Source organism: Aquila chrysaetos, chromosome 13 (assembly GCF_900496995.4).
Source record: "Aquila chrysaetos chrysaetos chromosome 13, bAquChr1.4, whole genome shotgun sequence".
Lineage (NCBI taxonomy): Eukaryota > Metazoa > Chordata > Aves > Accipitriformes > Accipitridae > Aquila > Aquila chrysaetos.
Window position 1 is genome coordinate 26632554 of NC_044016.1, and position 27941 is coordinate 26660494.

General features: G+C 35.9%; 1 protein-coding gene across 1 annotated transcript in view; it reads left to right on the plus strand.

Moving 5' to 3' along the window:
• Positions 1–27208, plus strand: part of ADSS2 (adenylosuccinate synthase 2) — a 39275-nt gene extending 12067 nt beyond the window's left edge. The window contains exons 2-13 of the mRNA XM_030035498.2: positions 4844–4946; positions 7477–7545; positions 8301–8351; positions 10634–10700; positions 13863–13970; positions 14253–14334; positions 15902–16028; positions 18907–19061; positions 19481–19605; positions 20685–20782; positions 25505–25654; positions 26419–27208. Of these exons, the coding sequence (XP_029891358.1) occupies positions 4844–4946; positions 7477–7545; positions 8301–8351; positions 10634–10700; positions 13863–13970; positions 14253–14334; positions 15902–16028; positions 18907–19061; positions 19481–19605; positions 20685–20782; positions 25505–25654; positions 26419–26471 (1188 nt within the window). The 3' untranslated portion in view covers positions 26472–27208. The remainder of the gene's footprint in view (positions 1–4843; positions 4947–7476; positions 7546–8300; positions 8352–10633; positions 10701–13862; positions 13971–14252; positions 14335–15901; positions 16029–18906; positions 19062–19480; positions 19606–20684; positions 20783–25504; positions 25655–26418) is intronic.
• The last annotated feature ends 733 nt before the right edge of the window (positions 27209–27941 follow it).

Genomic DNA, 27941 nt, shown 5'->3' on the forward strand with positions numbered 1-27941 from the left:
TTGAAGCAGAGATTGAGAACACAAAACTTTATGAAGAAGGTTCAGTGGGTTTGTGTTTAGCAGGTACTTGGACCTTGAAAGCTCTCTTCTGGTCCCACATATACTGCCTATCCTGAACTGGGTTTTTTTTTTTGGTCTTCTGCAAGTTTAACTTACTTAAAAATTGCTAAAAGGATCTTTCTTTTTTTCTTAAAAGGGCTTTCTTGCTTGTGTTTGCATTAGGTATTTGTGTCTTTGCTGTCTTTCAGAAAGCCTCTTTTGCATAACTTTGGAATAAAATATTGCATTGCAATACCGAGCAAGTAAAGTCTTGAGTCTGTTAGACATTCCTGACTGTCATGCTATTCAGTCTTATTGATTAGCTTTCTTCTTAAATTTTTTTTTTTTTTTTTAATCCGCACAATATTATTTCTCTTATGCTGGCAAAACCAGCTCTGCCTTGGCTGCCTGACCTCCTCCACAGCCTGCATTCTGACTTCTGGAGGGGCTTCCTCTGCTACAGTTCTGCAGAATGGGAAGAAAGCACCCCAGTGAAGAAGTTCTTTGTTCAGAGTGCCACTGGTGCCGCCTTGTACCTCTCGTGTATAAGAAGTCATCTTTTCCAAGAAGTCATCTTTTCCACCCTTCAATCCTTTTCTGCAATCTGTCTATTTGTAGCTGAATCCAGAGTTGCCTTGCCCTAATGAGTGAGTATGTTGGCCATGGCACACTCGTTGGCTGAGATGAAGGAAATCTTGCCGTTGTGCAGGGAGAAAGGGAAAAGGAGTCACCGCTACATGCACGTAGCGTATTCCAGACTGAGCAAGAGCATCTTTTGGTCTTGCCATGCACTTGGCCTCTCTGTCTGTCTTGGCCCAAGGTAGGTGTTTCAGTTTTCACATGGCTGGGAGAGAACTCCTGTGGTTTGGCTACCTAGAAGGTTACTGAGATATGGTAGACTGATTACTCTATTTAGTTAACTGGGGAGTATTGCCAGCCTCAAGAAATTACTTTTATGTCTTAATTTCCCTCTGGCAAAAGCTTTATACAATGTATTGAAGATCATTTGAGCATGAACTTTGTTTAACTAATGGTGAAAATAAATTCCACAGTTAGTTCTCCATTAATAATGTTTAAACATTTGAATCAAAGGAGTGTTAGCTTGAATGACCTAACTGGTCCCATTTGGTTTAGTGTGATGAGGGAGGAGGAGTGAGAAATCCGGATGGAAAGCATTGAAGCCAGGAGTGACTTCATCAGTTTATACCTTGAATTATGCCCAGAGGCAATAGTTGCCTACATTACAAAGATGTTGGCATTATCATCAATTTCTGGAGGAAGGGGAAAAAAACCAAAACAAACCCAAACCCCATAACCTAACAACAACCCACTCCTCCACCCCACCACCACTAGAACTCTGAGTTCAGGTTTCTGTAATTGGAATTGTTTACCAAGCCCGTGTTGTGCAATGTCTGAGCACACAACACGTGTACACTTTACTGCTAGTTCACTGTAAGTGTACAGTGTGAACCATTCTTTTAATATATTACAATTCCTAACTCTGTAACTATACGCTTGCACTTCTGCAGTTAAGGTAGAGCTTACCTGTAAATCAACAGCAGAATTTTGAAAACCGAATTAATGAAATGCTGTTGGTTCAATGCTCTCCTAGAATATGGTTGGAAATTAAAAATATTTTTCAAAATGATACATTTTGACAGAACGACATCCAAAGCAGGATGGGCACTGACTTAATGTTCTACCAGACTGCTGCTATCAGTAGTGCATTTGGGATTGAATCTTTTCATGTCGTAGGAATCATAATATTATAAACAACTAAATTCTGAGATTCAAATTTGAGTCCGATCTGAAAACAAGTATTTGGAAACCTTGAGGTATTGGAATGGCCTAGGAGTGTGTTCAGATGGCGATTCATCACACATCATGTCAAGTTTTCTACTTTAGTCTCTAGCAAAATCCCTTAAAGTATAACTGCTCACAGTAAACATGCAGAAGTATATATAACTAGCTTGCTTCTAGATGAAGTGTGAGCTGTGCTGTGCGTGTAGTTCAAGGTTTAAAAAGTAAGATGCCATTTTTATTTTGTCAGCCATGGGCTATTTTCCAATGAGCATGGAAACAACACACCTTGGCATCGCTCAGCAGTGCAAGGGAGAAGTCTGGACACCACCAAAACTCAGCAGTTACGTTCTCATGATTAACAGAGTCTGAGTCTGCCCGCCGTACACCTTACTCAAGCAGACGGGACCGCTGAACTTTAAGTTACCACATCTGAATGGCACCAATAGCTTGGCAGACTTGAAAAGACTAAGAATTTATTGTTAATTGTGATCTAATCTCTACAATGGCCAATTTTTCTTTCTCTTTATTTGACATTCAAAATGCTAGAAAACTTTTTTTTTTTTTTAATAAATAGAGAAGCAAAACATGAAATTAAATCATCCAATTAGTAGGGGATTTCAAATGAATAGTCATTCACTAATCTTAGTGTTGCTTATGGATTAGTAGTCCCATTTATTTATGCTGCAGTGGGAGAATTTGGACTTATCTTCCCATATGTAAATTACTAGTACCTCAGTACTTCAGTGTTGTACTTAGGCCTATTTATTGAATTTTCATTTAAAGCACTTCAGTGCTCATGTTAAATTTGTCTGGACTGATATTACTGGTGAATCTAATAGAAAGGACTAATTTGAAGGAATCTGAGGAAGAAGATAACTACTACTTTCAGCAGATGTACTTGACTGTAAATGCTGCTTTAGTACATAGCTGTTCTTTCTTCCTCAGGAAAGGTTTTGCTTAGGTTCTGAAACACTGAGTAGAAAACCAATGCCTTTTCTTACTTAAAAAAGCTTGTATATTTTATGTATGTGTATAACTTGTTAGTTCTTAGAATATTATCTAGTTTTAGAGTAACTTGTAGTAGCTCAGGAGTATCAGCATTGCATTTAAGAAATAGTTGTAAATGATCTACCTGCTGATGTAGCTAGTTAACATCCTTTCAAATCAAAGATACAACTGTAGAGTTGGTAGACTGCTAAATAATCTTTCTTAACAGCTACTGTTGAATAGAAAGGATGGGAGGAGGAAGAGGAAGGTTACTCCTGAACATTTATTATTTTCTTAAAAGAATAAACTTGAAAGGCTTGCTTTATTTATGCATTCAATATGTTTCACATGTTGTAAATTGAAAATTTGGCATTCTCTGATTAAGTCAGATCATTTGCAGTGAAAACCATCTGCATCCAGAAATCTTTACCACTTCTTCAAGGTACAGTTCACTGCATGGAAAAACACTACTAAATTACTAAATCATTTAAACTTTTCTTAAATTCAGACATTTCCTTCGTTGGGTGAAGGTTTGTAAGTCTTCCCTATTTCCAAAGGAGGTGGAACGGCTGTAAGTCCTGAAATAAATAATGCTGAAATTACAAGAATTTTCATTGCTAACTTCACTGAGATTAGGCTTTTACCTGTGGCATGTGTATTTACATATTGGCACAAATGTTTGATATCTAATAATATTCTTTATTTGTAATGTCAGATATATGGCTTTATGTATTGCATTCATGCTTTGTAAATGTAGTAGTAGTGAGTAGCTGTTGAGTCCATTGCTTAGAAAAGATCTTCTGTGATACATTATTGTGAAATCTTTCAGATTTATAATTTCATAGATTAATTTTTCATATAGTTTCTTTTTTCTTCTTCTTTTCTAGAATGCCTTTCTTCAGTTTGTCTTGTGCTGAAAGAAGGCTTAGATTAAAAGTCTTTTCTTTAAGGCTTTCCTTCTATGAAGCAGTTCATTTATTTCTGGTGCAAGGTGCCTGTAAAGGATGTTCCTGTAGTTACGACAAACAGAACCATTTTGTATGTAACCTTCTCTTGCACAAATGACTCGGTCACAAGAGAGTGTAAGCTTATTTTCAAAAGTACAACAAACAAGAACTGGGGATATTTAGTAACTATTTTGTAATCTTTTTAGTTTCATAGGCCTGTCTTGACCCTCTTTAAGACTTGGTCATCGGCTTCGTTTTGTATTTTACACGTACTTCACAGTTTAACAAATCTCTTAATACTCTCTGTGGTAATGAAAAAAGCTAGAAATGTTAAGTGTTAGTTTGATGTAAATGGTTTCCGGTATCTTACAAAACCACAATCATCTTAGTTGCCTCTAGATTCACTCCTTAACAGCATGTTTCAGATATAAATGACTTGTATTATTACAGACCTCTCTTATCGCTGAGGAGGTTACAGAATGAAAAAGTTAACTTTGCTGGTTACTATTCATAGAAAAACACTCAAAAGACTGAACCCAAAATTCAGAACAACAAGCCTGCACATTGCCAGCTAGACTTATCCTTCCCAATAGATGTATGGGTTTATATACTCAGTTTAACTGGTGATTTTTTTTTTTTTGTAAGGTTGCAGTTCCACTTCTAATACTTACTAGGTTCCTATTACAGTTAGAGAGAGTAAAACTGATGATGGCTTTTAGAAGTGTTTGCATGTACTAGAATATTTATGCTTCTGTCCAATAATTTTTAGAAAGTTTTAAACTTATTCCAAGCTTTTGTACCTTTGATAAACCAAAATACTGTCCAAAGTCTATATAATGGATAATACTGATGTTGAAATTGTCGAGTTTGACAAAACAAGTTTGGCTGATTTCCTGGGAGAAGGAGATCTCTGAAAGATCTTTTGTCGATAACAGAAACAAAGGCTGCAGAATTGGAGCTGGAACCAGTTTATTCCATCTTTATACTGTGTTCATTTGTCTTTTAGTATCAAAAACTATTAACACTTTTTTTCTTTCTCCTCCCACCTGCCCCCACCCCACCCCCAGGGAGGCAATAATGCAGGGCATACAGTTGTTGTGGATTCTGTGGAGTATGACTTTCATCTTCTGCCAAGTGGGATCATCAATCCAAAAGTCACTGCATTCATTGGTAAGTGGGACATCTCTAAAAACTAGACAATACTGTAGCTACAGACTTCTGACAAATTAAAATACCAAAGTATATCTGAGGACCTACAGGATCAGGATATTTCATTCTCAAATTCTCATAGGCCTGAACTGCTCTACTATCTTCTTAATACTGTCTTAACTCAGTTGTGAAGTTTGGATTATGGAGGTTTCTTTTATTGTCTTGGATAGTTCATCTTTGTTCTTGTCTGGCCTATCAATGCAAACAGCTAGCTGCCCAGCGTATCTTTATCTTCATTTTCCTGCTCCCTCTTATTTTTTCTACCAATTATTTCTTTTATTCTCAGAATTCTTCCTCTCTGTTTTAACCTTCAACCCTGCTAAGTAACTACCAGTACCTTTTGAAAGAGAGATCTTTCCTCCCTTTTCCATTGGGTTGTGAAATGAATGCTGACTCCAAAAGACTTCTGCACTATATAGTTCTTACCAAGAAGTCCTCTCTGGAGAGTACATTAGAAGGTTTAGGGCAGTGGCAGTACTATGTGATGTCAGAATCTATGATCTGTTTGCTTCCTGAAGGGGGGTTTTGGTTGTCCTGTCTGTTGTCCCCACAACCCTACTTACCCCACTCCCTCTCTTGGAATCCTGTTGCCAATCCTACATTGTTTATTTTCTTTGGAATGCTTGTATGACCAACCTACTTAATAATGCTGTGTAGCCCTTGAAATTTCCTTCTAAAAATTAAGGTAAATATAAAACATGTCGACACAGCATTATAACTATGCATGTACTCATGTGCTTGTTTAACAAATCAGGTGAGTCTCTGGGTTGCTAAAGGCTATGACCTATCAACACTTCCATCCTGCTTTTTTGATACCCAGAACTCCTGTCCCTTACACAGTGTACTTCTCCAAATCAGGAGTCTATTGCCATGCTCTTCCTGTCACTTCTTCCTGCATATCTCATTGCTTTGAGTCTATAGTCTTGCCTCTCAGCTTGGTACATGTGCCAGGAGTAAGTGGTCATTGGCACTTTGCTGAACACCATAGCAACTAAAGAGCCTCTGATGCTGGTTACTTGGTTCATAAACAGTACTTGCTGAATTCTTGGGTCCAGCTTGTAGTGACTTTATGCTTGCAGTCAGCATTAACTCTTTACTTGATGGGAATTGGTGGTTAATTGCCTCTTTTCAGCTGTTACATTGTGACTTGATAGTGAGATAGTTTTGGATCAGCTTGCCCTGCCTAATACTGCTAGAGAAATTGAGCCAATAGGCATGAAAATTCCTCTGATGAAAGGGACGTTGGGATGTTAACTGCTTCTAGTTTTGCGGGCTGTGGCAGATGATAGTACTTTTATTCTCTTTTGCTGTGTTACTGTGTTATGTTTCTTTAAAAGATTATTGCTTGAAAACAGTAAAAAAGGATGCTCATTTGCCATATTTTGTTTGGTGGACTCGGGGTTGAGTAGGAAAGACCCCATCCTTTAAAAATATAGTAGACAGGAGAGAGCTTTTTACAAATGTCTTGTCTGTATCTGCTCTCTCTTGGTCTTGCCTGTTTGGAAGTTTGTTGTTCTAGCTTCCTTTAGGTCTGCTCTGTGTTTAAAACCTCTTTTGGGAAAAAAAAAAAAATCTGGCTTAAGGTTCCACTGAAAGGGCTTATAGGTTTAAAAAAAAAAAAAAAAAGGGGTAGGGGGCAAGGGCAAAATGATTGGAGTGTTATAATAGATTATAACTATTGATTAGGACTGTACCATGAAGGTTACAGTGACAAAGTCTTAAATACTTTGTATTTTGGTGTTTAGAATGCTTTTGTCTATGTGAAATTAAGTAATATGCAAATAGTTACAAATGGCAGGTCCCTTCATTCTTTAGCTAGATGTTACCATACTGATAGCTTTGTATCTACTGATATACTGAGTTTGGTATGACCTTAAGATGGTTCAGTTTTGCTAAATGGAAATGTTCCTTCTTAAGCAGTCAGTGATGCTGGTTAATTGTATGAATTAGTAGTCTTTTTCTGAGCAATGTGACGGCTGTAGGAAAGCGAGCTTGCTTTTGATAGAGCTTTTTCCTGTTATTTTTGCTAGTCTGTTAACAACCCCAACTCTATATACAGAATATTCTGTGTCTATTTACAGCAGAAGAGTGCCTGAGGGGATGCTAATGTTTATAATGATGATAGAAATGTGCTAAGCTTTTAAAAAACAATAGGGTTATTAAAATGAAGTACAAAGGGAAGTTAATTTTAGATACAAGGAAGTTGCATTCTGGACTGTCCCACGATGCCATTACTGTTTGTCCTGATCTAAATTGAAAGTTTGTTGAGTTTATTAGAAAGATTCAATGCATTTAGTTAGAAACACATACTTTAGGTGTAAATAAGTTTTAACAGATTAATTCCTAAGACTAAAAATTGCAATGTCTTGAAAGTTTAAAAACTTAAACAAAATACTCTGCATTCAAAACATGAAGTGTCTTTGAATTGTTTGGAATGGTTTTTTGCATGCTCAACATAATTCACTAAATTTTGCGTAATGGTTTTCTTCAGGAAATGGTGTTGTAATTCATTTGCCAGGACTCTTTGAAGAAGCTGAAAAAAACTTAAAGAAAGGAAAAGGTGAGAAAATTTTAAGATACTACTCTTCAAATAGTTTGTGTGGCCTTCCTCGAAACATTTAGATTGCAGATGCATCTGTAGAGGTTATGTACAGGTTTCTTTTTTTCCAGAAATCCATTTAGCTGCTAGTTTTTGACAGGAGTCTCGCTACAAGTCCCAAGGCCCTCATGGGAAGACAGACAAAAGGAGTCTCTGTACAGTTTCAGAAAAGAACATGTTCTAAATATGAATTATCTGCAGACATTTTTCTTTGCTTAAAGCAGTGAATTTAAGAAATTAAACAACTTGAAGTGTGTTACCTGTTCATAGTCATTTTACCTCTTACAGTATTAGTGTACAGTTTGATACATGTTAATGTAAACAAATGCTGTGGTAATCACTTCCTGATTCAGAACTCAGTTTGGATACTTTCTGTTATGTGTATGGCCATGTTTGGCAGCAGTCTACTGTAAGTGAAGTAAAGCAATGCTCTCGATTATTCAAAAACAAAAAGAGACTGATTGATTGCTGAAATTGAGGAACTTGTAGAATAGCTAGTATTCTTCCTCAGAATAAGCCTGACTTTCTCAGCTTTATAGGCTGATGCCAAGTTTTAATTATTGAAATCTACTGGTTTTGTTTCTCTGGAATGTGATTGTTCAATCTTTAAATAGATTGACTGAAGACTAAATATGAGAAGTATTTATCCTTTATACATCAGAAGACAGAAATGCTATATAAAACATAATTTGAGCTATTTCATTTTGTCTTTTAAGGGCTAGAAGGCTGGGAAAAAAGACTAATAATTTCTGACAGGGCTCATATTGGTAAGTTCCTGTTTGTGGTTTGGTTTTTTTGTTGATTTTTTTGTTAACATTTATTTTCTCTGAACTTCCGATGGCAGTAAAAGCATGACAGTTTTTAGCCATCTCTTCATATAGGTATATACTTTTCTTTGGATTAAGTCTCCATATGTGGCTTTGGTTTATTGAAGGTCCTAGAAAAAAAATCACTCGCCACTCAGGACCCTCCCAGGTTTATATTCTAGCGACTCTCTAATCCTATTCCATAAGCATAACCTAGGCAGAAAAGCAGGTTCACTTTCCAAATCAAAGATCAGAGGTGCAAAGCAGTCAAAAAGCAGTTCAGAAGTTAATTGACTGAAGGATTCATTTCCCCCTTTGGTGTAAGAGCAGTGTTGCTTATAACAACTTCTCTGCTGTGAAACCACTTGACTGGGTGTGACTTCCAAACTAACAGGCTCCCTACCAAGTAAATTGCTACATACTTCAGAAAGGAGACTTTATGGGGAAGGACTCTATAGGGATGGAGAGAATGGCAGCCCTCCTCCCAGGGAGCTTGTCAGTCAAGCATTGATTCCAGCCTATGTTCCAGACAGCTCTGCAGTTCAAAGCCTGGAGTAAAATAGCGTTTAGAATCCAAACCACTTGCAACAGAGCTTCGGAGGCTCTTGCTGTATCACTCCTGGGACATCTTCATTACATAAATTCATCCTTTAAATTAGATCTTTAGATGTTGTAACATAATAGTTATGTAACTGCATGTATTAGGAAATGGCCTTATTGCTGCTCAGGTAGTCATTTTCTGAAGATGCAAACTTTTTAGGTCATTATCAGATAAAAGCTTATAACACCAGAAAAAAGGTTTTGCTTTTGGTTTTGCTTTTTTTTTTTTAAAAAACAAAAAAAAACCAACCCCAAAAAACCACAATCTGGAATAGCTTAGTGAGTGAACATGTTATTTCAGAATAAATACATTTTTACTTTGGAGTAACTACTGAGTTTGAAATAGTTGAGTAACTGTTCCTAAGTTACTAAAATCCTTTCTGAGAGTAGAATCACTGTAGGTGAATTACTTGGAAATGACAGGATTGTTAGAAAAACTGTTCTGCGATGATTATATTGCAATGGCAATACTGTGAAGTTTTCATAGCTAAACAGGTCTTGAGTAAAAAGGACCAAGTATTGACTGTCACCCATAATTATTCAACCTGTTAACATAAATGAACTTTGAGAATGCTTCTGTTTAGAAAGTTTTGATGATGGTCTGGAGATCTATTGCAATGATAAATACGTCTTCTCTAAGTTGGGTATTGGCGACCTGTGAATGATTAGTCTGTAACAAAAGATCAACCAAAAATAGGTTCAAGCTGCTGGGGATAATCTAATCCTTTAAATTATGGAGATGTGTGGAAATAAACACAAAATAAATTGGTAAGGCAAACAAGGAGGACCACTCTTGTTTTAAAGAGACTAGAGTACTTATTAAATGAGTCTGTTTCTTGCAAGTTTTCAGTCTTTCCTATGTAATGCGTAGATTAGTTGTTTAACTTTCAGGAGATAGTACTTAAGAAAAATAAGCTGCCTTCTGTTAACCTGCAAACTGTTGCACCACTGTTTGTATTTGACATGAGTCATGTCAGTTTTTTTTTTTTTTTTTTTTTTTTTTCTTTTATGGTAGACAGAATTGGTGCAAGGAATACTTTGCCTAATCTGTCAATAATATGTAATGCTTTAAAAAATAAGCGGGGCTTGTGAAGATGACTTCTGTTTACATAACAGACGTTGGTGGGAGCTTTTGTATTTCCAAATGTATTTTAATTGATGTTGTCTAAAACATAAAAATAAAGCGGTTTAAGAAATCTTCAGAATGAATAAGAATGTTTACTTAAAAGTTCCCACTGTAAATTTCAGCAGTTTACATTTTTTACTATAACCTGTTTTCCCAGATCTTTTTTCAACTGCATATTTTCTTTCTTTCCTGTCCATATATTCTTTTGGGCCACTACAAAGCTGAAATGGCTTGGTAGGGGGAGGTGTATATACAGTCTGCAAGTATTCTACAAAATAAACACTTAAAAAAAAAAAAAAAAAAAAGTCTCTGAAGAACCTCAGAACTTTCCTGTGAAAAAATGTAACTTGTAAAAGAGGAGAAAAAACTCTTGCCATTTTATTTGCCTCTCTTCAGTGGGTATATTTTTGTTTTCCACATTGATGAACAGGGCTAGAGTTGGTTTGAAGAAATAGTTACTGATACGGTAATTTGTTTTACACAAATTTTCTACTTAAGTTATTTTTTATTTTCTTAGTATTTGATTTCCACCAAGCTGCTGATGGCATCCAAGAACAACAGAGGCAAGAACAAGCAGGAAAGAAGTAGGTAGTTTTGTTTTGTCACACATAGGATGACTTAGTACAAACGTCTGACTTGATACATTGGATTTCTGTTATTCTTTGTCATTGAGTTTAAACAAGTATTAATTATCCTTATAACTCTTCAATGTGGAGTATGCAGGGATCATTTCTTACACTTTTGTTCACCAGTGGCTAGCAAAAGATTATATTCTTAATGAAAGGGTTGTATCTTGATATTTCGCCTTACAAAAAAGTTCCTAGTTCCTAATTTGCTTTATAAAAAGTGTTCCTGCTTCCTAATGTTTTGTTTACTGGAGGTATTTGTTTCTGTAAAAATATATTTCTGTTTATGAAGATCAAAGGACCCTTTTGTCATTTCCAAATAACTGAAAGGTCTGATATGACTGATTTGGTATCTCACAATGCTTCATTGTCAGAAGTGCATGTAAGTGTTCACATTGTCTACTACATGCTGCTACTGACTTTCTGAAGCTTTTGAAACTTTTAGAAACTAGCTGCTATGTTTCTAACTTGTGATTTCCAAGTAGCTCACTAGTTCTTGAGGATGGGGAAAAAGCTGGCAGAATTAACTGTGGCATGTCTACAGCTGGAAAGTAATGCAGCACTATAGACTTCTGAGATACCAGTGAACTTAATCTCTCCTCTTGGAAGTTTGTCTCGTGGATGAAAAGTAATTCAGTCTTCCTTACTGAGACCTGTAAAAGGTATCAACCATGACAATAACCTTTAAAAGAATGTCTGATTTGGGCATATCTTGCTTTACACAGGTTGATGTTGAGTGATAACTTGTCAATTACTCTTACACTGGGTCATTTTCACACTTGACTGTGCTGTACCAGCTGTCTTGTTACCTGCTATTTTAGGAATTACAAAGTAAACAGGACGAACATACATATATATATATGTATATGGAAGAATATACATGTTTTTCTTTTATGAGCTAGTATGTGTATATCAGCTATGCTTGAATGTTTATGGACTGCAAACTAAAATTGCTGTATAACAACATTTGCAATTAAAAACACTGTCAGTCAGTCAGCTACTTGTGAGAAGGAACCACTTTATTAGTTAGTGTTAAAGGTTGTAAGGGGAAGTCCGATGAATAAATAACCACTTTTCTCCAATTAATTTGTTTTAAAGAAACCCAGAAAAAAAGTTACATTCAAAGCTAGAAAACTTAAGTCACTCTTAAAAGGCCTGTATTTCTTCTTTCTGTGGGGTTCTTGAAATTCTGTAACAATCATACAGTTTTTAAGCTTGTTAGAACTGCCGATGGATTGAAAATGCTAAACTATCTATTTCCTCCTAAATTTTAAGGCTGTGTAAGTGACTCAAGTGGGGGGAGTACTACTACAGGCTGGCTAAGAGCAGGCTATCATGAACTACTTATCAAAAGACTGTCTCCTGTTTGGCGGTGGGGTGGAGAATTGAAATAGCCTGCTAGCATGTTGAATGGTAGATTTGACTACATAACATATTTGGTATTAAAATTCTTTTGTGTCTAACACTTCAAAGTTGATCATTATAAATAGAAAGTTTATATTTTTTAACTGAATGCTTTTATCTGTTCAAATGTAGCTCAAAAACAGTCACAAGTAAGGCTCATGTAGCTTCCGTTGCAGAAAGGTTATAGAAAAGGTAAACTAATATAGTATATTATGTTTATACAGTTGTTTTAACTTCTATAAATACAGTCTTCTGACAGCTTAACTCTCTTGTGAATTGGCAAGTCTTAATGAAACAAAATAAATGGAAACCAACTCCTCCTTAAAAAAATTCTCTGTGGAGGGTATGAATTAAACAGCTATTTAAGCCATAGTGTCCTGGTCTGGTTAATGATACTGTGTGATGCAAAGTTGATCAGTATGTCTTTTTTCTTGCACTGGAGGCAAACACATCACTCCCTGAGATTACTCAGTATTGAGTCCAATAGGAAGAATTTGGGTTTTTTTCCAAGAGTATTGTTTTGAATCTACTCCAAACTACTAATGACCTAACTAAAATGAATTATGTACTGATTATGAACTGTGTTTCAGTTCACTCACAACCCAATTGATACCCTTTATGTTAAAGTTTAGATATGACCTGTACCTTCTACTTGCAACGGAGTCCCTCTTGAATCGAGTTATGGTATGGTACCTTCAAGGCAGTGTGAAGAAATCTGGGCCACTCTGCATATGCAGAATTTATAATTGAAGAAGATAAGGCTCTGTGTGTCTGCTCAGGGAAAAAACAACAAGAAAAACAGTTAAAACTAAGTGCAAAACTAAGCTTAGAAATGTACAGCACATTTCTGAAAATACTCCACACCTGTTCACTTCTTAAAAAGTTACTTAAGCTTTTGAGAGTGATGGGGAAGGTGTTTGATAATCTGTCTATGATGAGTGCAGTTTGGCTCCATTTTGATAGCTATTTAGCAAGACTCTGGCAGAAGACACTTTCTGAATGAACTAGCTGTACTTCTCTGACAGTAAAGTCAGTGCAAGCAAATTGTATCTTTTGTTATCACTGACTTAAGCTGAAAAAGGCTTTTCGTGTAGAGTGGGTAGGTAAGGGTAGGGAAAATAATTCAGGTTTTCAGAATCAGCTACAGTGGAAAATCTATTCCTGAACCCTTTCTAATGTACAGCATTTTGAGTATCATTGTCACTCTTAGATGCTCGGCAGCGATTTCTGTTTTCCTGGCTCCAACTGAGGGATTTAGAATTAAATGAAATATTTCTTACATACAAACTTGAAATCCATACTGTTTGTGCTGTTGCGTTATGGAGGACTTTCTTTAGGTCTTCAGGACAGCTTTTTAGGAAGGTGTTTAGTTAGTTTCAGTTCATAGTACTGCAGGATGTTGTCTTGGCATTCAGTTCCTTAAGTGTAAAAGTTGGGAATTGTATACAAATAAATATGTAATTGTTCACTGAAGTATGAAAAGTTATTGGTTTAAAAACAGAAGTGTGTAGGAGATTAATATCTTTATGTCTATAAACAGTGATATTCTGAAACTAAGTGGCATATTAAAAGTATCTCGTGTTTTAAGTGCTTAAAACAAGGTTCTAAATGCTCACAATTAACAGCATTTTATTTTATGCTAAGGATGTATTAGCTTTAAAGAAAACACATCTTAGTTTTATATCAAGAATAACTCCTGTTATTATCTTTTGAAAGTTTGGGAACTACCAAAAAAGGAATTGGTCCAGTATATTCTTCAAAAGCAGCTCGAAGTGGACTCAGAATGTGTGATCTTGTTTCTGATTTTGATGAATTTTCTGAGAGGTAATTTCTGTATTTTAATGCACAGTTTTAAGCATAGTTTTCAGTTTCTGGGTACTACCCTGGTTGCTGTTACTTTTTATATTAAAAATTATTTTAAAATATGAAGTTAACTTTATTTATAATTTTATTAAATTTTCTCTTTATAATTGTTAAAATATTTTATTGTTTAAAACTGTTTATTCACCAGATAATTGCAGATATGTAACCAGTAAAACCTAAGGTTGGTGGGGGCGTGAGGAGGAAAACAAACAAAAACCTTAGTGAAGCATTTTTACCTTCCAGGTTCAAAGTGTTAGCCAATCAGTACAAAGCGATATATCCTACCTTAGAGATAGATATTGAAGGGGAATTGAAAAAGCTCAAGGTAAGCCTGCTTCTGTCTGTTAAATGACGTAATCACTGTGTGCAGTTAAATGATGTAATCACTGTGTGCAGTAAATCTCCTGGTGACTGATGCTCGCTCTTGTGTGAGGAGTTAAAACATAATACATATTACGGGAAATTGGTATGTATCAATTTTAAAGAGTCTGCTAGCATCCCTAAAGACACTTTTGACCCTGCTTTATGCAGCATTTCAAAATTTCAAGAGAAATACTGTGAACTTGTAAGAAAAAGGCTTGTATAGGGAGAATTATTTTTGACTTCCACTTGCTCAAACATACTGGCTAGGAGAAAAAAACCCCTAAAATAATAGTTGGGGAAGGTATGTTTCATTGTAAAGCAGAATATTAACTCCTTGTGTCAGAAACTTAAGAACTGAAGTAAATTATTATTCTAATAAGCCTTAAGGGAAGAAAAAAAATACTAACAACATAGAAAAATGTAAGTTCATAGCAGCAGAACTAATGAAGCCTGACTGCCAGCAAACTAGTCTTCTGGTTAATTATGAATTCTGATTTGATGTTTTCCCTGCAATTGGGCCAGTTGTGAGATTTCTCACTAGTATTAATTTTCTTATGCCTAACAGTGTGATTTTTGCAGTGCACCCAAGTTCTTATTTGGAAGAAATTGTCAGGTGTTTTACCCTTACCCAGCCTTTTTGTTCATGCATTTTATAGAAACTTAACTGTGTGAGACTATGTTGAGCTGTAGTATTTTTATCGATATGTAGACCTAAAAATCAGTTCAAGTTGAGTGTTCTATAATGCTTTATAGTTTACTTAGTACACATTAGGATTATAGAATATCTGAAACTTGTTGTTAGGGTGGAAACGTATTTGTAGCTTGAGGAAAATTACTTGCACTTAATGTTTGTTTTATGCTATGGACTTGATTAAATTCTGAAAGACAAAGTGTTACATTTCATGTGAAGTGAATCATTAGAATGAGAACTTCCATATGTTCTCATGGGGAAAGGGCTGTGTACCAAGTGTTAATCTGAACATTACCGGCTTCTTACATCCAGCTACTCAGTGGCATTCAGGCAGTTCACACTTAATTCCAATAAATAACTTTTTACTTCTGCTTACAAACATACCTGTATATATGTCACAAATTAATGCTGCTTTATAGTTGTGTGCATTTGTTGGCTTCAGATGGCCAGAAGCAGAACTCCCCACATGGTGGTTTTGGGGGAGAAATTTTGAACACTTGGAAATGAAATACTGAATACAGTAAAGTATTGTGATTATACTCAAGCTTGAGTTGAACCATTTCAAAAGTTTGGAATTTATTCCCCCCCCTCCCCTTCTTTTTTCCCTCTTTTGTTCTTTCTTTCCTCCTAGGAAGAGCATACATGTCTATTGTATAAATCTGAGTCTAATGTTCTTCCTTCCCTTGTTCACCCATTATGGCATATTTAGCATTTCTTTGTTTGCTTTTCCTTTTCAAAAGGAATAAGAGCATTGTTATGAGAGAGGAATAGCACTTGTACTCTGGCTGGCTTTATCATAATGAAATTATACTATACAATAGTCTTTTGTATTATTCAGGGCTGCATGGAAAAAATAAAACCAATGGTAAGGGATGGTGTTTATTTCATGTATGAGGCTTTACATGGACCACCAAAGAAGATCTTAGTAGAAGGTGCAAATGCAGCACTGCTGGACATTGATTTTGGTAGGTATAACCTTTTTGAGACACGTTGCTGTATACTTACGTTGTGAAAGAGGAACACTAAATATAAACTCTTCTGTGCTTAGCTGTTCTTACGGCAGAAATGTTTGGTATTTGGGAAGAACAGTACTCTCTATGCCTAGCAAATTATTAGAGGAAAAAGTTTTTAATTAAATCAGAAAAACTTTAGACTCTCCCAAGATTAATTATTTGAATGACAGTAAAGATCAGGTGACTTTTCTTAAGTAGAGTGTAACTATTACTTCAGTGTCTATAAATTTCATATGAAATAATTCACAGTTGTATACGTCTGTGGAAAACAGTTGAGAAGAAAAATGGAGAGCTTTGAGAGGCAAGGTATATATGCAAAGTAGTTGTTGACTTTTGAAGAATCAGCTTGCTTTTTTTTTTTTTTTTTAAAACCCTTTGTATAACATTTAGTTTTCAACTGTTTCATGGTGTAAGGAAAGATGTTGGGAATCTGGATTGCTAATGAGGCAAGAGTAAAATATTATCCCAATCAATTTGAAATTATAAATGGTGAAGTTTTTCTTAAAACACTGTAATTTTGCTAATAAAATTAGAAGCTTCTTGATAGAAGCAGCTTTTTTTTTGAGATTATTATGTTTGTTATCATTATGTTGCAAGGACAGATAAATTATTATACCTCTGTATAGGCATAAGCAGCCTATATGATTGGCTCCTGCATTTTGTCCCATTTTTCTTCAGTCTCACTAGCCTTATAACTGCATCATTTTTATTGTTGGAAAGATGCTTAAGCCTGAAATTGAAACCTGTAAGGACTACTGTCAAGCAAATAGAAAATTGGTACACACTCTGCTTTCAACTGCAGGAGTTCTGATATTAGACATTTTCAAATATAGTGAGTTTGAAAGCCTCTTTCTTGTGCCTCTTTCTCTCCTCTCCTGACACAAGGACTATACATCTAAGGCTGGTCACTGTAAGTGTAAGCACCAAGTTTTCCCATGATAATCTGAATATTGGAAGAAACTTCCTTTTTTAACAAGTCAAAAAAAAAAAAAAAGAGGAAAGAAGTCTTCAAATATGCTTGTCACAGTGAAATGTTTTGATGCAAAACTTGAGATATTTGGAGAAAACTCGGGGGGGATGTTTTTTGCAAGTAGTGAGGATTTTAGATTTCATGTATGTATAGGAAATGCAAATAGTCTGAAACTCATCAGATATGTCTATAATATGTACAGAATTGTTCGGGCACTTAGTTTTTCTTCTGCCTGTGCTGTGAGACCCACACACAGAGAGAATATCTGCTCTCCTTAGGTAGATATCATCAGTAGATTGGACACTTGGGTTAACAATAGACAAGTCCCAGTCAAAAGATGTGACGATGCCAAATTTGATTATTGAGCATTCTGAACGGGGCTATTTTCTGTGCCTTTGTGCACAGAAGTCTTAATACTGAAGTGAGTTTTATGAGTGTGTGTCTGTTGGTGGTGAAGATGGTAAATCCCCAGCCTTGCAGTCCATCCTGCTTTTCTGGAGCATGTAATGAAGCTCACATGTGCACGTGTCTGGGGGTTGGGGTGTAGGGGTGGGGGTGTCTGGTCTTCTGTGTATTTAAACACTGAGTGAGGATAAACCAATGTCACTACACCACGCTGGGAGCAGAAAATGAGTAAGAATTGTCTCATTGACTCTGTTTGTGACATCCACTAGCTGTATTTACCTGTCAGTAAAGAAAAGCTCAACTTTGGTGTCCTAAGAAGGATAAAAACTAATTAGTGCTTGCAAACTGGTGTGACATATCACCTGTAAGTCTGTGTCTTTCTCTTGAGAGATTTGAGTTAGACAAAAGAAGCTAGAGATACCTGAAGCTAGTCTGCAAAACCTCACTGAACAGTCTCTGAAGGGTTCTGCCTTTTTAAAGTTGTCTATATTGCTTTCATTTCCTTTTGTTTTGGCTGTTCCTCTCTTGCCCATTTCTGATTCTTATACCAAAAGAAAAGAAAGTCTGAAGCGTGAGGTAGAAGTTTCTCACTTATATGTAGTTACTGTGTGGCTGAAGTGTTTGTTCACAATTCAAATCAACTAAGGACTGGCATGCTTTGTTTCATCTTCCATTACTTTAAAAAAAAAAAAAAAAGTTGTAAACCCAAGGATTTTGAGATGTTTAACTCTTTTATCTTTGCTGTCCAGGCTGTTTTTTAAATGAGGGCTGAATATTTAACTAGAGACAAACTCTCACCACTAATGAACTAGACTATATTCCAGGAGTCTTTTTTTTCTTTTTTTCTTTTTTCTCCTTCTTTAATTGTGGAAATTTTTTTTTTTTTCATTTGATTATGTAAGCAAAATTTTTCTTTCTGGAATTCTACATTTCTTTGCACTTTCTTATCCTTAATACGTGCTGACCAGTTTGTAGAGCTTGTATTTTATTTTTTCTCCCCAAATGAAAAGTGATAAACTTGTATTTTCTAACCTTTTAATACCATTTTCTTAAGAGTCTTCCTTGAAATTTTCACATTGTTCTATTAGTGAGTATATTTTATGTAAGATAGCAAGGCATGGTTTTCTGGTGTCTTACTGCAATTTTTGACTTGTATGATCATTCAGAATTGTCATGTAGTCAACTTTTGCATCTGTACCAGTTAAAGTAAGTGGTAAGATTCCTACCTTTTTCAGTAAAGAAGGATCAGACAATGTACATACAAAGCTAAGAGCTCATTAAATATCTTCTTGACCACAAAATACATTTATTGTGTTTTCTTTTTTAGTGTTGTAACACCTAGGTAAGTGCAATGCAAGTACTATTCCTCACCAGGTTAGATTTTTATATGTATATTTTTTTAATAGTTTAAAACCAGTGTTTTAATAAGTTTTTAAAACAAATTTTTTTTAATAGGCACATATCCTTTTGTGACTTCATCAAACTGCACAGTTGGAGGTGTGTGTACAGGTCTGGGCATGCCACCGCAGAATGTCGGGGAAGTGTATGGAGTTGTGAAAGCATATACAACAAGAGTTGGAATTGGTGCCTTTCCTACAGAACAAAATAATGTGAGTATTATCAGCCCTAGATGTGACCTGTAACTGGGTGAAATAACTTGGTGTGTCTGTCTTATGTTAAATCACTGTTACTGGTTAAATGCAAGTAGATGACAGTGTGTTTGGATGTCTCATTCTTCCGATTCTAGACTGAGCTTACAGGACTGCCAAATGTGATTGACAGTTTCTCAGACCTTCCTGTGGAATAGAAGGCTAGAGCAGGAACAAATTTTGAGAGATTTGCTCAAATAGCATTCTCTTGAATTAGAAATAGCATTTTGTATTTCTATTTTCGTCCCAATGGACAGCTTTGTGAAAAATTGGGGGAAGAACTTTTAAGGTAATTTACAATGTTGTTAAGTATACGCCTGCATCATGTATTGCAAATAGGAAAAAAAAAAAGCTCATGTAATAGTATTACTCTTTGTTAGGAAATTGGAGAATTGCTGCAAACGAGAGGTAAAGAGTTTGGCGTTACCACTGGTAGAAAAAGAAGATGTGGCTGGCTGGACCTTGTGTTACTCCGATATGCCTACATGATTAATGGATTTACTGCGTGAGTTATTTTGACAGCTTCTGCCGGCAACTTGACGTAAAAAGCATGAAATGCTACAGATTACTGTAAATTGTACATATACTAGTTAGTAACATTCAGACTGTTAGTATTGATTTGTTGATTGTTTTAATATTTTGATAAATTAACTGTCCTTCATTTTTCCTAGCATTAAATATTTTTTTGTTTGACATTTTCATACTCATAAATTTTTCTTTCCTTTACTTGTGGTATGTTGTTGTTTCTCATTTAAAATGATCCAAGAGGCACTTATGTATCTTAGTACTTGATGCTTCAAGGTACCCCAACCCCTGTCATCCTGCCAAACCAAATCAAATGCATTACAAGGGCCTTAAAACCTGATATAGTTTGTGGGGTTTTGTTTTGTTAGTTTGTTTTCAAAATAAGACAGATGGGAACCCATCAGTATCTTCAGCAGTATGTGTAAGTGTAGAAAATTTGGATATGACTTTGGGATTTTAATTAAAATGAAAAATAGGTATCTGAAACAAAACTGGTATAAAATTTCTGGTAGATCAAACTATGTAAATACATGCTTTACTTACATTTTCCTGTTTTTCTTGTCCTTTGTGTTTTTTGTTTAAAATAGGATGCAGCCAGGTATTTACAGAGGCAGTGTTTGATTATTTTGCTGCTTTCACTGTAGGACAGGAACATTTGGCAGAGGACAGGAACAGACAGCAACAGGCATCATGCTATGAAGCCATCTGAAATGAATGGTCATAAAGTATCTTGGCAGCACCCTGACCAATTAAAATTCTAAGACTTAAAGCTATAGACCAGTCACTTTAATTGGAGAATACCTGTTCTTTGAATTTTGCCATTTTCTTGCGGTACTAAATCTAAGGATGTGGATGCAACAAAAAGCCTGTTTAATTTTTCTTCTCTTTTTTGTTTTAAAGTCACACCAGATAAATAGATTAGTGCCATACAAGCTATTTTTCTAAGGAAAGACAATTAACTACAATGTGCAGGAATCAATTTTTCTTTTGGTATTTTTACAATGTGATGAGAGTTGAGAGTTGTTGAACTTGTTTAACCAGAGTCATGTTTCTGTATAGATTGGCACTTACCAAATTGGATATCTTGGATGTATTTCCAGAAATCAAAGTTGGTGTTGCATACAAACTAGATGGTGAAATCATACCTCATTTTCCTGGTAAGACTGCTTGTTTAACAATTTTAGATTTTAGTGAAATGTAATCTGATACTTAAATGCATCTGACTTTTACTTGTAAAATTTATGCAGCATCAAGACATTAACATCTTCCCAAATGTAGAGAAACACACTGTACCACACCTGTACCTGCACCCTCAAGACACCTGTACCAAATACTGTCATTTATCTACTAGAAAGATGCAAAGTGCTGTATAAAGCTTCTTAAATGTGAAGGTTGTTACTGCTTTATCCCTTTCCTTTAATACAGCCTGCATTACCTTCAAGCTAAATTGGAAGCTTGTTTCACACTCTAAACCCGGTGTCTTATTCCCACTACTACTGTATTCATCCCCTCTTCTAGCAGGACAAGTCTTCATTTAAGCATGCGGTGAACCACATGAGAGAACTGATCTGGTTGAAAAACCAGATTTTTCTCTCCCTGTGTTATTTTTCTAACAGTTCATTTCCCTTTAATGGTTCACAGAGTAGCCAAAAACCTGTCACACCTACGCAATGGAAAAAAGGGAGAAGGGGTGGGGGAGGAAATGAGCAATTAGTTTAGGTGAAAGCAAGACTGTTTTCTGATGCAGGACCACCATACATCAGCTTGGCATGATAGAAAGTATAGCTCCTGAGGAGAACAGTGATCATTTTAACCTGAAAAATGTATTTGCATGTTAAAATATTCAAATATTAAGCCCAGTGTTTTCATGGATAATGCATCTTTTTCAGTTTGCTGTAGCAGAGATACTCCAGAAAAAGGAAGAATGTTAACTAGTACTAAAGATTGGGCTTTCTCATTTTCTAATGTGTACATAGATGCCCGTTTCCGTTCTAATTGCTACCTCAGGGTTTGATGCTGGTCGCAGGTTACAATTTTTCATGTGATATCAGCAGCAGAGAACTTTTTGTGGGCGAGGAGATCAACTGTAGTAATCAGATACAACTCACAGCAGGATTTATGTAGTATAAAGATGTAATTATGTATAAAGGAATAAGTGATGATCTGCCAGTAGTTCTTGCAAATAGCACATATCTGTTAGGGAAATTCATAAGGCATTAACAAAAAATCTTGTTTCTCCATGTGCTTGGGGGAGTTCTCTAATTGATTTGCCTTCCAGTATCTTCAAACAAAAGTGCCAGTTACAATCTGAATGCATACTGAATGACATGGCATGCACTTTTATTCAGGAAATTTACTACTCATCTTGCACTAAACCAGGGAATGCTTTTCCGTTCTAAGACTCGTATTCCCTGATCAATAAGGAAATTTGTGTGTACTTTAGATGGCTGTTGAACATAATGGGGATTGCATGTTTGAATTGATAACTACTCAGTAAATGCTTCATCTGTAGCCCTGTCATCTAAGCTGGGGGCTATTTGGACTTCTTGTGCTCAAGCCAGGAGGACCTTCTCTGGAAGTCCGTCATTAAAGATGACATAAATAGGTGGCCGTGTTTTCCAGTGCTAAGACTTAGTGATTACTTTTTTTTTTCCTCATTCATTTTGTGTCTCAGATGGGACAAGAATCTTGTTACAGTTCCTGAGGGCAGACTTTGCTCCCTGCATATGCCCAGGTAACAGGTAGCTGACATTTGGTCATAGCACCACAACGTGGCTGACCTGCCTAACTGTATTTTTCTTCAATGTATGAACAATTACGAATTCTGGTAGAAATTTAGTAGAAGTTGTTGTCTTTGCTGTTGACGTGCTGTCTTCCTTAAGTGTCAGGAAGGAGTTTGAGCTGAACTTCTGGTAAGCTGGAAGATGCTGTCTCTCACAGTGCCTCTGTGTTCCACACCTCTCTCTCTGCTATACTCCTCAACATTTGGCAGCATTTTCAGCACATATGCTGCAGGTTACTTATTACCCCTGCCCCTGGCATAAAAAACAAAAGGTAACTTTCTTCACACTTTGTGTTTTGCAGACCATTAGATTATTTTTGATGTCTACATCTCTGCATGCTGTGCACTTGTATAATTCATTTATTTTTAAAAACTTGCCTCTTTGACATTTTGAATTTAATTTAGAAGAGATCTAGTCTGGGAATCTCTTGCTGGCAGGGTATTTCTTTCTCTCTCCCCTCCCTACCCTCCCACTCTCTTGGAGATGTTAGTGATTTACCCTTCTTGTGAAATGACTGTCTCTAAATTAGAAGCGCACACAGTGCCCACCATCTCAGGAAAAACATGCCATATTTCATATATTGTTCCTTTTTCCAGCTGGATCAGAGAATCATACGAGTCTCACTCCATTTTTTTTTAAGCTTAGATTTCTGTGGGCATTTCATAATCTCCTGTTAAGAAGGAACTGAAAATGTCTTGTAAATTCACAGCTGACTTCAGTTGGTGTCGTTGAGGCTGTAGTCTTTTGCTATGGAGCTGGCCAGTATCTCCATTTCTATTCAGTCATAGGAGTTTATGAAAGAAAGATAGAACTCCCTGCTAGCTCTGAGCTGATCAGTTTAAAAGGAATGTGAAAGCCATGGTGTAGTCCTGCTAATGACTCCTGTCCAAGTTCAGGTGTCAGGTGATCTCAGCACAGACAGACACAACCTTTAGCTCAGGAGACTTTGAACGCACAGGTCCTTAGGAAATTTGGAGATTATTTTGGAGAAGCTTTACTTCATGCTTGCTTTTTTTTTCCTTGTGCTCTTTCCCTGGGCATCTACTGTAGATTAAAGAGCTAGGACACTGTGCTAGTTGCACCTTTGGTCTGACCTATATGACTGTTTTTATGTTCAGTTTCAGGAAGTTGCTGGAGGATCCTTCTCTTAAAATGGTGCCAAGATTCTAAATTTCAGCTATTCTTTTTTGAGTTGGAAGTAACATCACATAATTCCTTCTCCAAATTATACTACCAGACTACCAGATATCATTATATCTGCTCTCTCTGTTACCTAATTCAGCTGTTAATAGGGAATATTCCAGAAAGCCTAAAAGATAAATCCCCTAAGGGAAGAGCTCAGAGAAGTCTAGATGGTGACTACATCTGCTACTACACCGAGCTCAGTTTATGGCTTATCTTTGCCACCCATTATCTTTTATCACACCTGCTGGAGCAAAATGAGAGAATCATTTGAAACATCAAGAAATTTATCCCTTCTTTTTCTTCCTCTCTTTTGGGGAAGTAAGGAATTGAACTAATACAGAGTAATGGAAGATTGTAGACAAGATTAGACCGTTCAGTTCTAAGTGCTTTCAGCTTTCTCCCAGCTAGCCTCATCAGAGAGGCTTCAAAATAAAAAATGCCTGTGGACCTCCAAGATTAGGTGTTCAGTCACTTTCCTTCTTCAGAAAGAGGGAGGCTAGCATCCTACTCTAGACCATCTGCACTGCCCAGAGGTTAGTTTGTGGTTTTGCACTTTGAACATAACTGGACAGCAGACAACACCTGTTACTACTGATGACATTAAAGAAAGTGCTTATCCTTGGCCTCTGCAACCCAACATTCTTAATTTTCCTGTCTGTCCTGATTACAACAAGTATTGATTCAGGATCATTTACCTTAACCTGTGAACACCTCAGTCCAAAAATTGTGCATTTCTTCACTGTTGTAGGCTTTGAAGTCAGTAGAGCATAGTCCTCTTTCACGCTTACTCAAAATGCCTAGTTTATAAAGGCTGTCCTTACAACATTGCTACTATCGAAATCTTACTTGCACCAGGACAAATTATTCAGTATGCTGAGCCTGAGTTTGTTGGCTACACACATGCTGATGGTTTTGTATTTGCACCTCCACTGTGCCTCTTGCACCTAAAACCCTTTCCCAGGCTGACTAGCTGTCTTTGCAGGAATTACTTGATCTGAGGCATGGAGCCTACATAGCATTAATTACAGTGCCTTTGGCAGAACTCTGTCTTTTTCAGGATGGCAAGAATGCCTGACACCTCCCATTTTTTTATCAATGTATTTTGAGGATTTTCAGGCTTAAGGCTTTTGCTTTGCTGCCCACTGTCATTCCAAGACTAATGTTCAGATAATTACTGGAATGATTGAGTTCCAGAACAATGTGCCTAGCATCTTTTCCAGTACTTGAAATCATCACAGGATTCAGAGTTAATGGACAACATTGTAGCAAGTTACCAAATGAAGGACAAAATGGAATACACTCATTGCTTCTATTCTGAGAAGTAATTGGAAGAGTTACTGTTCATACATCATGTGGGACCCCACACTGATTGACAAATTCATTGTAGAGTTTTGGGGCAAAGGGTCTGTGGGCATCAGAAATCTATTATGTATGAACTGCATCTTATGACTATGTTTAGTAACCTATGCCATTTTAAAATATGTTTTAACTGCCTGATACTTACAAGCTGGTGCCTAATTTTGCTTTCGCATCACCAAATTCCCTCATGAAGGGGGAGTTGGATCTTGGTATGTGTTCAGAAGAAAAAAAAAAAGTCAACATTTTGGGGAATTACTTTTCCTGAAAAGTTGTTTTCTGAACTTAAAAGATTGTGTTTTAAGCAAAATATAGGCATGTGACTGTGAGTACTGGAATTCCTAAAGTCTAAGTCCTGATAGTTACTGGATTTTTTTTTTTTTCTCTGCTTATATTAACAGAAAAAGACACTTCAGCACCTTCAGTGCCGGTATTAGCTTATGAGTAAACCTTTTTGTATAAGAAAAGAATAAAAAGCTTTACAGTTATGTGTTTAGTGGTAGAGAATATACAATCTTTGTGGACATAATATTTTTGTTCCTGTTTGCTTCTCAGCCAACCAGGAAGTCTTAAATAAAGTAGAGGTTCAGTATGAGACACTCCCAGGATGGGATACAGACATATCAAATGCAAGGACATTTGATGAGCTGCCTGTAAATGCACAAAATTATGTTCGCTTTATAGAAATGGAGTTGGGTGTTCCTGGTAAGTAATCCAGATTTTTTTGTTGTTGTTGGTTTGGTTTTTTCCTGCTCCATGAAACCTGTCTTGTACTTTGTCTTAATGAACATTCAAAATATTGAAAACTAGTTTGCAGCTGTGCTTATTCTGATGTACCTGGTGATACTTGTAATTATTGTTTTACTTCTTTTTATTTATCTGTTTAGCTGTTGAATTGAAAGCTTTGGAAAGTTTTAATATGCATTCTTTCTTTGGCTTATACTATAGTTCTTGTTCAACTGGGATTTTTATAACTTGCTTAAGTGTTTTTCAGATTGGTTATAATAGGGGTTTAGTTCTGCTGCCATTTTAAAGTCAGTGGGACTACTGGTATATCGATGTGATTTAAATATATGTGACAGTAAGAGGTCCTAAACTAACAGATTTCTCTTATGCTCCCTAATAAAGATGATCCTGTGGTTCCATCCAAAGCTAGGAATTAGGAGATGATGCAAATCTTTACTTTTCTGACAGTTTCTATGTATCTTTTTTCCTATGATCTGGAAAACTGATTTATTTATTATGGCAGCTTCAAGACTGTTCCTGCTTTTCTAAGTTATCAATGCATTCTTACTTTGAGAACAATAGACATAGTTATCATTTCTTGACGTACTAATACTATATGCTGTGTTTTTCTTCAGACTATGGTAGTTAAGTGCTTAAGAAGATAAGTTTGTATCTCATCTTAAGATACAATTCATTCTTGCTTTGTATGACTTATAATAAAAGTTTGCTTTTCTCTTCTGCAGTTAAATGGATTGGAGTAGGGAAATCCAGGGAATCAATGATCCAGCTGTTTTAAAGATTTCAGATGCATGGAAGAAAGCACACTCCTCAAAAGACTGCTCATTCTTAAATGCATTAGTAGCCCGCAAAGCAAAGATGTTGGAAAGATAGATTTTTGCATGGAAAGAAATGCTAGAGTTGATACCCCCAAATCAATCGCTACTCCTGAAAGAGACTTTTAACATGAACCTGTATCAATTCTTGTTCTACTGCAATTTCCAGGACACTTGTCATTGTTGTTCAAGGTGCCATCAGATTATTTTTTTTTTCTTTACCTAATATTTACTTCATAATGTAATTCCTGTTTGAAAATCTAAGGTAGCATTACTTTCATGACTGTTTGTCTTTGTTATCCTCTCTCTGCTTTTGGCGGTGTTACTTCCCTGAAATTTTAGACAGTAAAAATAATGCAGTTTTGCACAGATAGTTTTACATCCTCATTATTTGTATTCCTAAAGCTGTTGTATTCTTAATGGCTGCTCTTGTGAGTGATTAAAGAGGGGGATTCTGATTTTATAATGCTATAAATGCTGTCTAAATTATTGTGTGATCTGTTTTTTTAAAAAAAAGATGTGATACCAAGTTGTTAAGAATGTCCAGGTTTTTTTAGCTGTATAACACAGAAACTTACTCTTTGTAACTCACAGAGGATACTCAAGTGTTTACCAGGAAGTGTGCCCGGAAAGTTAGAAAATTGATATTGTAAAAAGTTCATTTGCGATTATTAAAGAACCGTTCTGATTTTGAGTTAAATGTTTTATAATGTTACTCTTTTTTTTTTTTTTTTTTTTTTTTTTTCTCTGGTATTTTAAAAACCCTGTACTTCTCTACTTCCAAGGCACATATCTCAAACTGTTTCCCTAATTAAATGAGGTTATATTTATATTTGGTGAGAAGTCTAACATTTTGATGCCCTTTTAAATTCCTTTCTATATAGCCAATAGAAGATCTTTCTCTGGAGAACTGGCAAAGCACAGACACGTTTATAATTATAAATTGAAGATGCTTTAGAAATAGCATTTAAAGTATTCAATGTATTTGCTTTAGACGTAGGGAAAATAACAAGTATTCACCTCAAGACATCTGACATACTTTGGCTTATTAGTGTTGGGAAATGTTCTAGAATTATTTTAATTTATAACCATTATTATATATTCCAAAGAATGTAACTTGTTTTGGCAACGATTCAATAATTACATATTCCTTTTCCAGATTTTTTGAGAATGACTTTGTTTTTACACACTATGCTATGGTATTCATGTGCTTCGTTTTCACTTAAAATAAAATTTACTTTGTTTCCTAAAAACAAGTTTGTGTCAGGGTGGGGCAGGATTTTTAGATTTAGTTTAGTAGATTTTGGCTATGCAGGTGAATATAAGAAACTTTTAATGCAAAATAAAAGATATGAGGCCTTCCAGATTATGTCTTAGGTAACCAGACATTTCCTGAAATGCAGTAGATTTGTTGGATTGATGCTGCTGTTGAG